Below are 12,497 nucleotides of genomic sequence, written 5' to 3'. Positions count from 1 at the left end.
GATTTTTTGTTAATGATAGTTGATAATCGATTGTACAAATTCTAGCAAAATTTATTTATTTAAATTTAAATTTATTTAAATTTATTAAATTTAAAGATTATTTTTCGTTTTATTTTTTATATTAGATTATATCGTTTTATTTTTTCTTTTGTTGTCGTTAAAAAGTACTTATGCAAAATTATTTTTGTTTAGTTTAACAAGTGTGATTGTTTATTTCGTAGTAGAGATTTATATAGCAAGAATTTAGTTTTACTTATTCTTTAATTTTAATTTCGTAGTATGCCAAAAGGTTTAAAAATATAGTGTAAGAGAAAATATTACTTTAAAGTCTAAAATTCAAAACGGAATAAAAAAAAAAAAACAGACTTTAAATTATCATATCCGCTGAGAAAAGCGGATATGAATACATAAAATAATATGAATACCTTAAAATAATCATTGTAATTTTTTTATATATAAAATCCCCAAAAATCCTAGAAATAAATTTGTAGCATGAACGGCGCTCTATATAAAATCCTCAAAAAAAAATTTACAAGCAATAATAATATTCCGCCGTTCATAATATTCTTTCATTTATACAACGTTTTGGGGATTATATATAAAACACATGGCAACGCCGATTTGATGATAATATAATGGTACATTAGGGATGCCGTGGTTTGACATATATCCCTCATTTATGTCAAGCTACTATTGAGGACTACCCATATTTTGTATAAAATGCCCTAAATTCCCATAAATCTTTACCAAACTGCGTGAATAATTCAATCTTGCTCAAAAGCCATGAACTTGATGATATGTCGAAATAGATTTAATAAACCATCAACTTTTGATTCCAATTTTTAAAAAATTAATGTGGAGTTCGGGTTATAACCACGGTTGCCACAGTTGGTAGAATTTTACCAAAAATGGTAGATTTTTTACAGTTTGGTTGATTGCTAGAATTCTTGATGTTTTGGTAGAATTTGCAAAATGATTTCCCTTCAACCAACAGGTACGTCCTATAGAAATACAATTTTGACAAACTTTTTTATAGAAATAAAATTTTGACAACGTTTTCTATAGAAATAAAATGTTGACAAAATTTCCTATAGACATCAAATTTGGAACAAAATTATCTATAGAAATAAAATTTTGACAAAATTTTCTGTAGAAATAACTATAGAAATAAAATTTTGACAAAATTTTCTATAGAAATAAAATTTTGACAAAATTTTCTATAGAAATAAAATTTTAACAAAATTTTCTATAGAAATAAAATTTTGACAAAATGTTCTATAGAAATAAAATTTTGACAAAATTTCCTATAGACATCAAATTTGGAAAAAAATTTTCTATAGATATCAAATTTGGAAAAAAATTATCTATAGAAATAAAATTTTGACAAAATTATCTATAGAAATAAAATTTTGACAACATTTTCTATAGCAATAAAATGTTGACAAAATTTTCTATAGAAATAAAATGTTGACAAAATTTCCTATAGACATCAAATTTGGAAAAAATGATCTATAGAAATAAAATTTTGACAAAATTTTCTGTAGAAATAACATTTTGACAAAATTTTCTATAGAAACAAAATTTTAACAAAATTTTCTATAGAAATAAAATTTTACAAAATTTTCTGTAGACAACAAATTTGGAAAAAATTATCTATAGAAATAAAATTTTGACAAAATTTTCTATAGAAACAAAATTTTCTATAGAAATAAAATTTTACAAAATTTTCTGTAGACAAAAAATTTGGACAAAATTTTCTATAGAAATTAAATTTTGACAAAAATTTCTATAGAAATAAAATTTTAAAATTTTCTATAGAAATAAAATTTTGACAAAATTTTCTGTGAAACTAAAATGACGACAAAATTTTCTATAGAATTAAAATTTTGACAAAATTTTCTATAGAAATAAATGGTTGACAAAATTTTCTATAGAAATAAAATTTTGACAAAATTTTCTATAGAAATAAAATTTTGATAAAATTTTCTATAGAAATAAAATTTTAACAAAATTTTCTATAGAAATAAAATTTTGACAAAATGTTCTATAGAAATAAAATTTTGACAAAATTTTCTATAGAAATAAAATTTTGACAAAATTGTCTATAGAAATAAATTTTTGACAAAATTTTCTATCGAAATAAAATTTTTACAAAATTTTCTATCGAAATAAAATTTTTACAAAATTTTCTATAGAAATAAAATTTTGACAAAATTTTCTATAGAAATAAAATTTTGACAAAATTTTCTATAGAAATAAAATTTTGATAAAATTTTCTATAGAAATAAAATTTTAACAAAATTTTCTATAGAAATAAAATTTTGACAAAATGTTCTATAGAAATAAAATTTTGGCAAAATTTCCTATAGACATCAAATTTGGAAAAAAATTATCTATAGAAATAAAATTTTGACAAAATTTTCTATAGAAATAAAATTTTGACAAAATTTTTCTATAGAAATAAAATTTTGACAAAATTTTCTATAGAAATAAAATTTTGACAAAATTTTCTATAGAAATAAAATTTTAACAAAATTTTCTATAGAAATAAAATTTTGACAAAATGTTCTATAGAAATAAAATTTTGACAAAATTTTCTATAGAAATAAAATTTTGACAAAATTTTTCTATAGAAATAAAATTTTGACAAAATTTTCTATAGAAATAAAATTTTGACAAAATTTTCTATAGATATCAAATTTGGAAAAAATTATATAGGAATAAAATTTTGACAAAATTATCTATAGAAATAAAATTTTGACAACATTTTCTATAGAAATAAAATGTTGACAAAATTTTCTATAGACATCAAATTTGGGAAAAAATATCTATAGAAATAAAATTTTGACAAAATTTTCTGTAGAAATAACATTTTGACAAAATTTTCTATAGAAACAAAATTTTAACAAAATTTTCTATAGAAATAAAATTTTACAAAATTTTCTGTAGACAACAAATTTGGAAAATAATTATCTATAGAAATAAAATTTTGACAAAATTTTCTATAGAAATATAATTTGGACAAAATTTTCTATAGAAATATAATTTGGACAAAATTTTCTATAGAAATTAAATTTTGACAAAAATTTCTATAGAAATAAAATTTTGACAAAATTTTCTATAGAAATAAAATGTTGACAAAATTTTCTATAGAAATAAAATTTTGACAAAATTTTCTATAGAAATAAAATTTTGACAAAATTTTCTATAGAAATAAAATTTTGACAAAATTTTCTATAGAAATAAAATTTTGACAAAATTTTCTATAGAAATAAAATTTTGACAAAATTTTCTATAGAAATAAAATTTTGACAAAATTATCTATAGAAATAAAATTTTGACAAAATTTCCTATAGACATCAAGTTTGGAAAAAAATTATCTATAGAAATAAAATTTTGACAAAATTTTCTATAGAAATAAAATTTTGACAAAATTTTCTATAGAAATAAAATTTTGACAAAATTTTCTATAGAAAAAAATTTTGACAAAATTTTCTATAGAAATAAAATTTTGACAAAATTTTCTATAGAAATAAAATTTGGACAAAATTTTCTATAGAAATGAAATGTTGACATAATTTCCTATAGACATCAAATTTGGAAAAAAATTATCTATAGAAATAAAATTTTGACAAAATTTTCTATAGAAATAAAATTTTAAAATTTTCTATAGAAATAAATGTTTGACAAAATTTTCTATATTTGGTAAAATTCTCTCCAAATTTAGTAGATTATTTTTGGCTCGAGTGGCAACCGTGTGTATAACTCCGCATGAAATTTTTATACTTTTAATTCATTAAAATTGAAAATTTTACAGTTGATACCAGTTCTTTGTTAAAGATGTTTGTGATCTGAATGTTGAAAATAATACAAAAGTAAAATGTATGTGAAAGTAATATTTTATGAGGAAATATGTATATGAAAATAAAATATTTTTCACACCGATTTTGGCATACTTTAAAATTTAGTTTATTATTTAGTGTCTTCAATATTAATGGCGATTAGATTGTGTGTGCGTTTCGTTTATATTAGCATAAAAAATTTCTATTATTTACTATTTTTTAAATTATGTATTTTTTATTAATTTTGTTTTTAAGAAGCACCAATTTAATTTATTTAATTAATGGTACACAAATGTCCTTTCTATCAGCGATACTGTTCAACCACAGAAAAATATGTGTTTGAAGCTGAAAATGTAATTTCTGTAATTTACCATTTTGAGTGGAAACCAAGCAAATTGGATTTGGAGTTTTCAAATCTTCCGTGTAATTTGTCTTAAAACTTTTTCGTAACGAATGAAATCACTATTAATACATATGAAATTAAGATCATATAAAGACAAATCAGTGATATTCGCGGTTTATGAGCTGATTTGACTCATAATGATGCAACCCAGCAAAAAAAAATTGGAAGTTCTAAAGGTACAACTTTAAAAGGATTTCCTATAAAAATGAAATTTTGACAAAATTTCCTATAGAAATGAAATTTTGACAAAATTTCTTATAGAAATGAAATTTTGACAAAATTTCTTATAGAAATGAAATTTTGACAAAATTTCTTATAGAAATGAAATTTTGACAAAATTTCCTATAGAAATGAAATTTTGACAAAATTTCCTATAGAAATGAAATTTTGACAAAATTTCCTATAGAAATGAAATTTTGACAAAATTTCCTATAGAAATGAAATTTTGACAAAATTTCCTATAGAAATGAAATTTTGACAAAATTTCCTATAGAAATGAAATTTTGACAAAATTTCCTATAGAAATGAAATTTTGACAAAATTTCCTATAGAAATGAAATTTTGACAAAATTTCCTCTAGAAATGAAATTTTGACAAAATTTCTTATAGAAATGAAATTTTGACAAAATTTCTTATAGAAATGAAATTTTGACAAAATTTCTTATAGAAATGAAATTTTGACAAAATTTCCTATAGAAATGAAATTTTGACAAAATTTCCAATAGAAATGAAATTTTGACATAATTTCCTATAGAAATGAAATTTTGACAAAATTTCCTATAGAAATGAAATTTTGACAAAATTTCTTGTAGAAATGAAATTTTGACAAAATTTCCTATAGAATTGAAATTTTGACAAAATTTCCTATAGAAATGAAATTTTGACAAAATTTCCTATAGAAATGAAATTTTGACAAAATTTCCTATAGAAATGAAGTTTTGACAAAATTTCTTATAGAAATGAAGTTTTGACAAAATTTCTTATAGAAATGAAGTTTTGACAAAATTTCTTATAGAAATGAAGTTTTGACAAAATTTTTTATAGAAATGAAGTTTTGACAAAATTTCCTATAGAAATGAAATTTTGACAAAATGTCTTATAGAAATGAAATTTTGACAAAATTTCTTATAGAAATGAAATTTTGACAAAATTTTTTATAGAAATGAAATTTTTACAAAATTTCCTATAGAAATGAAATTTTGACAAAATTTCCTATAGAAATGAAATTTTGACAAAATTTCCTATAGAAATGAAATTTTAATAAAATTTCCTATAGAAATGAAATTTTAATAAAATTTCCTATAGAAATGAAATTTTAATAAAATTTCCTATAGAAATGAAATTTTGAAAAAATTTACTATAGAAATGAAATTTTGACAAAATTTCCTATAGAAATGAAATTTTGACAAAATTTCCTATAGAAATGAAATTTTGACAAAATTTCCTCGAGAAATGAAATTTTGACAAAATTTCCTATAGAAATGAAATTTTGACAAAATTTCTTGTAGAAATGAAATTTTGACAAAATTTCCTATAGAAATGAAATTTTGACAAAATTTCCTATAGAACCGAAATTTTGGAAAAACTCCCTTTTTTCATATTTCTAATGGGTAATTTTAACATTTTTTGTTTCAAGTAAGATAGAAACAGAGTAAGAATTAGTAAAATGGTACATTTTTTTTTAGTTTTATTGAAAAAAATGCTGAAACCATTCAAGAAAAATTGCAAATTTTTGGAAATATTTGAATTCATAATTCAGGCATGCGTTAGAATGCACTAAAAATCACAAATAATTATAAAAATAATTTATTTGGCAAAATATTCCAAAATGTTTAAATTCACATCCAAAACACTAAATTCGGAACACATCTTAAGAAGTGATGCAAATTCAGTGCAACGGCTGTTGAAATGGTGGACATCCATCCTCCAACCTGCAACTCCGGATTCAAAAATAACGTTTTTCCTACTTTTTGGGCCACGCGTTTTTGCTGGGAATTGATCCAAACCAGCGTTACCATGTGTTTTCTATGAAATGCCATTAGTATTTATTAGGGTTGTCATTCGGTAAAGATTTTTATAAATCCCCCGATTTGGGATTGAAACCTGGGATCCCGGAATTTTCTTCGGGATCCCGAAATTTTCGGGATTGTTAAAATATTCTTAGTAATAACAATCTACAGCATCATAAAAAATTATAGTACATCAACCAAATTTGGTTTAAATCAATTTTAATAAGAAAACACGTAAGAACAGACCATAAGAATAAATTATTAATTAATAATTAATTAAATTATAAAATTGCTACTTACAAAAATAAATTAAAAAGCTTTTTCATATTGCTTTCATATTCAACAAAAGATTTTAAGGATTTTCTTTTATACTTCATCGTTTTAAATTCATACTTCATCGTTTAAATATACGCGATCCTATCTTATTGCAGTTGAAAAACATCTCTCACAGTTGACACTGGTCTGAGGGTCGTTTATACTGAATGAAGACACAAAATCCTAAAAATCTGCAAATTTAAATTATTTTTTTGGGATCCCAGGATTCAAAATATAAAACAAACTGTATTCGGGATAAATCCCGTTCCGAAAAACCGCGTGATTTCTGAACGGGATTAATCTCGAATGACATCCCTAGTATTTATTTTATATGTAATTATACGTACAACGTGTTGGGACTTTTGAGGTAAAACACATGGCAACCCTAATTTGACTCTGAATGTTTTTCATTGATTTCAACCAGAAGTGTTATCAATTTTATATTAAATCCCCAAGAAATACAAAAAAATGTGGCTTAAAGGGCCTATTAGGGATGCCCTGGTTTGACATGAATCTCCCAACAAATATGTCCGTCTGAACTGTTTACAATGGACCTTAGTTAGTGTGACAAGACGTTATAACCGTTTATAATACGATTATAAGAAGGAGAGAGGAGGAAATTAGGTCTCTCGATTTTTAAGTTTTATTGTTACGTTAAGAATTTGCTTTGATTTCCACTCAATACTCTTCATTCGATTCTATTCGTTTGAAATTATAGACCTTTTTCATTTCCCAGATGCTTAGTAAGTGCTATAATAATTATCTACATTATTTTCTATATTAAAATATACAAATAATAACGATTATAACTAAAAAAAACACAATTCTTTTTAACAAATTCGTATAAAAACGGAAATTTGAATATTTTTCCTAAACAATTTGCTTTGCGTTTTGTTTGTTTGTTTTTGTTTTTGTTTTTTTTGCAACATGGCATGGTACTAAATTTTTGTTGTTGTACATTCGCTTTTGCGTGTTCAGTTTGTTTTAGGGAGGAGGGGGGTAGATGGTGTTATTGTTGTATTTGTAATACATTTAACGGAGCCCAGAGAGATGTTCCCTGGAACTCCCCAAATCCTAAGACGATTTCATCAGCAATATGGGCCAATATAAAAGGACAAATACAAAAAATAGTATTGGAAACACAGCTCTTGAAACTTTATCGATTTCACGCCACATTATCTTTTCAACACCCGTAGTATCATCAGTCCAGGCCACCGATAATAGACTTTGACGTCTTGCCGGTTTTGGAGGTCCTCCATTACCTTGTAACGAAGTCTGTAAAGTAAAAATAAAAAAACAGACATTAAATGACCGTGTTTTACATATCTAAAAATACATTGCATATATGTTTTGTGTGTGTGTGAGTATGTGTGTGTTTTAGGCAAAGCACTTGTGTATGTGTGTCCAAAGATAATGGAGTTTTTAAGTCAAGGTTCATACCTGACCCGGTGTTGTTGGCGTTTGTGTAGCCTTGCGTGACCGTACAGCACCGCCTTCCCAACTTGCTACGGTTGCACATTGACCTTTTTCCATGTTGCTTAGACGCTAAATAAAGAAATGGCCAACAAAATAACCCAATGTAAAAACAATAATAATAATAATAATCAATGCAAATGAATATGAAATGCAAATACGCATATCGTTAAATCACCTTCAACATGGTGATCTAAAAATAGTCTCTATTTTTTTCGTAATATATGATTAAAAGGAACATTTATTAGCTTGTGTCAGTCATTATTTATTTTAACAACTTTTAAGTAAATCGAGTCAAACAACGACATCCCTAATGTAGCCACTGTTGAATTTATTAGGAACGGTGGAGTCCTGTACAGAGAGTGGAGCCCACCCATTTTCGTCGGCGGCGGCTGACACTAAGTCGGCTAAGCCGATACAAAATTTGTCTATTTGACGGCGGCCAATAATATCAACGTGAAGTTATCCGAATTTGATAGAGAAAATAGAAATTGTCTGCAGAAATAAAATTTTGTGAAAATTTTCTATAGAAATAAAATTTTGTAAAAATTTTCTATAGAAATAAAATTTTGACAAAATTTTCTATTGAAATAAAATTTTTAAAAATTTTCTATAGAAATAAAATTTTGACAAAATTACTATAGAAATAAAATTTTAACAAAATTTTCTATAGAAATAAAAATATTCTTTTAATTTTATATAGAAATAAAATATTGAAATAAAATACTATAGAAGTACAATTTTGAGAAAAATTTCTATAAAACAAAACATTTCTAAATTCCAAAATAATCTACAAAAATAACAATTTGAGAAAATTTACTATAAAAATAATATTTTGAGAAAATTTTCTATTGAAATAAAATGTTGACAAAATTTTGTATAGGGATAAAATTTTGAGAACATTTTTTATAGAAAAAAGATTATGAGAAATTTTTGTACAAAAGTACAAAAATAACATTTTCAGAAAATTTTCTGCAGAAATAACATTTTGAGAAAATTTTCTATTGAAATAAAATTTTGAGGAAATTTACTATAGAAATAAAATTTTGAGTAAATTTACAATAGAAATAAAATTTTGAAAAAATTTTCTATTGATATAAAATTTTGAAAAATTTTTCTATTGAAATAAAATATTGAAAAAAAAATTTTTTTTTTTCTATAGAAATAAAATTTTGAGAAAAATTTCTATATAAATAAAATTTTGAAAAAATTTCTGTTGAAATACAATTTTGAGATAATTTTATATAGAATAAAATATTGAAACAAAATACTATAGAAATACAATTTTGAGAAATTTTTCTACAAAAATAACATTTTGAGAAAATTTTCTATAAAACAAAACATTTCTAAATTCCAAAATAATCTACAAAAATAATAATTTGAGAAAAGTTTCTACAAAAATAACATTTTGAGAAAATTTTCTATAAAACAAAAAAATTTTCTATTGAAATAAAATGTTGACAAAATTTTTTATAGTAATAAAATTTTGAGAAAATTTTTTATAGAAATAAAATTTTGAGAAAATTTTCTACAAAACTACAAAAATAACATTTTGAGAAAATTTTCTGCAAAAATAACATTTTGAGAAAATTTTCTATTGAAATAACATTTTGAGGAAATTTACTATAGAAAAAAAAAATCAGAAAATTTTCTATAGAAATAAAAATTTGAGCAAATTTTTTATTGAAATAAAATTTTGACAAAATTTTTTATAGGAATAAAATTTTGAGAAAATTTTTTATAGAAATAAAATTTTGAGAACATTTTCTACAAAACTACAAAAATAACATTTTGAGAAATGTTTCTGCAAAAATAACATTTTGAGAAATGTTTCTACAAAAATAACATTTTGAGAAAATTTTCTATTGAAATAAAATTTTGAGAAAATTTTCTATAGAAATAAAATTTTGAGGAAATTTTCAATAGCAATAACATTTTGAGAAAATTTCCTATAAAAATAACATTTTCAGATAATTTTCTATAGAAATAAAATGTTCAGAAAATTTTCTATAGAAATACAAATTTTGAGAAAATTTTCAATAGAAATAAAATTTTGAGAAAATTTTTTTATAGAAATAAAATTTTGAGAAAATTTTCTACAAAATTACAAAAATAACATTTTGAGAAATATTTCTGCAAAAATAACATTTTAAGAAAATTTTCTATTGAACTAACATTTTGAGGAAATTTACTATAGGAAAAAATCAGAAAATTTCTATAGAAATAAAAATTTGAGCAAATTTTTTATTGAAATAAAATTTTGAGAAAATTTTTTATAGGAATAAAATTTTGAGAAAATTTTTTATAGAAATAAAATTTTGAGAAAATTTTCTACAAAACTACAAAAATAACATTTTGAGAAAATTTTCTTTAGAAATAAAGTTTTGAAAAAATTTACTACAGAAATAAAATTTTGATAAAATTTTCTATTGAAATAAAATTTTGAGAAAATTTTCTATAGAAATAAAATTTTGAGGAAATTTTCAATAGCAATGACATTTTGAGAAAATTTCCTATAAAAATAACATTTTCAGATAATTTTCTATAGAAATAAAATGTTCAGAAAATTTTCTATAGAAATACAAATTTTGAGAAAATTTTCAATAGAAATAAAATTTTGACAAAGTTTTCTATAGAAAAAAATATTTGTTTGGTAGTTTTGTGGTAAAATTTTCTCCAAACTTTGGTACACCCAGGGAAGGAATACGATCATCTCAAACATGTTTATTTTTGGATGGTGATCATGTAACATTTTTATCGCAACCATGTTATTTTCTCGGAAATTATGTATCTGTTTTCAGAAAACATGTTATGTTTGGCGAGAAAACAACATTTTTGCGATAAACATGTTACATGGTCACCATCCAAAAATAACATTTTGCTCTTGAAACATGTTTGAGATGATCATATTCCTTCTTTGTGTGTAGATTATTTTTGGCTCGAGTGGCAACCGTGGTCGCGACTCGGCGTTTTCATACTCTGGTGTGTTTCTATAATAATTTCACAGCAGAGATGCAATTTAATGTAAGATTGGTTGCACAACTAATCTCATAGTCGTTCGGATTCTATTAATTTAATTTTTTAGTGGACATCAGCAGAATAGACAAATTTATATCGTTCTCATGCCGCTGATGGAAAAAATTGAGTATCAACCGTCACCGAAAATATGTATCGACTTTATTCTCTGTTTAGGCCCCTTTTCATAATATCGTTTATTCGTACAAAATGATTGTGCTTGAAAAAATCTTACAGTATTCTCTGCGATAAGTTAAAAATCGATAAATGTGTCATCCATCGATCAAATTAATAAGCGTTGCAAAAAAAGCTACCAATTGGATAGCACGCAGCTTGAAAGCAGTTTGGCAGACCGTTAACTATTGGCTAAATTTGGAATCGGAAGAATAGGTATAAATGTATCGGTTATAATACTTACCATTGGTAATGTTTTGGGCACTTTGTTAACCTGATATTGATATTGAACATCTAGAACTTTGACCACTACAAATTCAGCAAGGGCGGCGAAAACTGATACCATACATCCAGCCATCCATAAATCCAAAGCCTAGAGATATTAATTTTCGAAGAAAATGAAGACAGAAAATATCTTTGCAATAATGGTATGTAAGGAAATAAGTGTTCAGGTGACAGTTTCTCTTCCCAAAGTGAGATTTTATTCACCATTAAGCTTAAATTACCTTAACGTATGCCACAGGTGGAATATCTGCCCTTAATCCCGTAAACATTGTCACCAGTGTCAGCATACAGGTAACCAATAGCGTTACCCTACCCGGTATGGCATCAAGTCCCAACCAAAAGCTAAACCATGAAAGCATTACCACCAATGATGATGGGGCAAATGTCTGTATTAAATGATGACCAATTTGTCGTTCGAAGCGAAAGTAAACGGTAAGACGTGAGAAATTGCCTACTTTTTCAGGCATATAACCATCACTTTCCTCCAACTCAAGCGGTTGACCCAGATTGTATTGCAGTAATTTTAATTCGGGATTTAAGGTAACCCCCGAATCGGACCAACGAAGTTTGACTTTTTGATTGTTGGATGAAACTATTTCAGAAATCGAAAGAGAGAGAGAGAGAGACAGAGTAAGTAATAAAATATAGAATAAATCGAATCTTTTTATAGTGGATAAATATGGAAAAAAAGTTTAGTAATATTATGGTCTGTTCAGACGGTAATGATTTGTTTGACAAACTTTGCTACACCCAAAAAAAAAGTGAACCCACCGTGGAAGTAAATGTAGGTTTATTTTAGAAAATTTTAACTAAAATAGTTTTCTAATTGCAACATGTTACAAATAAGTTAATACTTTTTGTCAAATTGAAGAAAATTTATTAAAAATAATTAATTTTTTTCTCTTTTTTAAGAAAATTTCATATGTTGAAAAAAAAAATTGGATTTAAAAATTGTTAAAATGTCTTTAGCGCTATACGAAG

At 24.0% G+C, this 12,497-nt stretch overlaps 1 protein-coding gene across 4 annotated transcripts in view; it reads right to left on the bottom strand.

Moving 5' to 3' along the window:
- Positions 1 to 5,903: 5,903 nt before the first annotated feature.
- The window catches only part of alka (glycine receptor subunit alpha alkaliphile), a 47,482-nt gene continuing 40,888 nt past the window's right edge, over positions 5,904 to 12,497 (bottom strand). For all 4 annotated transcript variants that reach the window (XM_075311911.1, XM_075311910.1, XM_075311909.1 and 1 more), the window contains 4 exons: positions 11,738 to 12,108; positions 11,476 to 11,604; positions 8,010 to 8,114; positions 5,904 to 7,844 (listed from right to left, as the gene is read on the bottom strand). In XM_075311911.1, the coding sequence (XP_075168026.1) occupies positions 7,644 to 7,844; positions 8,010 to 8,114; positions 11,476 to 11,604; positions 11,738 to 12,108 (806 nt within the window). In that variant the 3' untranslated portion in view covers positions 5,904 to 7,643. The remainder of the gene's footprint in view (positions 7,845 to 8,009; positions 8,115 to 11,475; positions 11,605 to 11,737; positions 12,109 to 12,497) is intronic.

Source organism: Haematobia irritans, chromosome 5, assembly GCF_050003625.1.
Source record: "Haematobia irritans isolate KBUSLIRL chromosome 5, ASM5000362v1, whole genome shotgun sequence".
Classification (NCBI taxonomy): domain Eukaryota; kingdom Metazoa; phylum Arthropoda; class Insecta; order Diptera; family Muscidae; genus Haematobia; species Haematobia irritans.
This window is presented reverse-complemented; position numbering and strand designations above follow the sequence as displayed.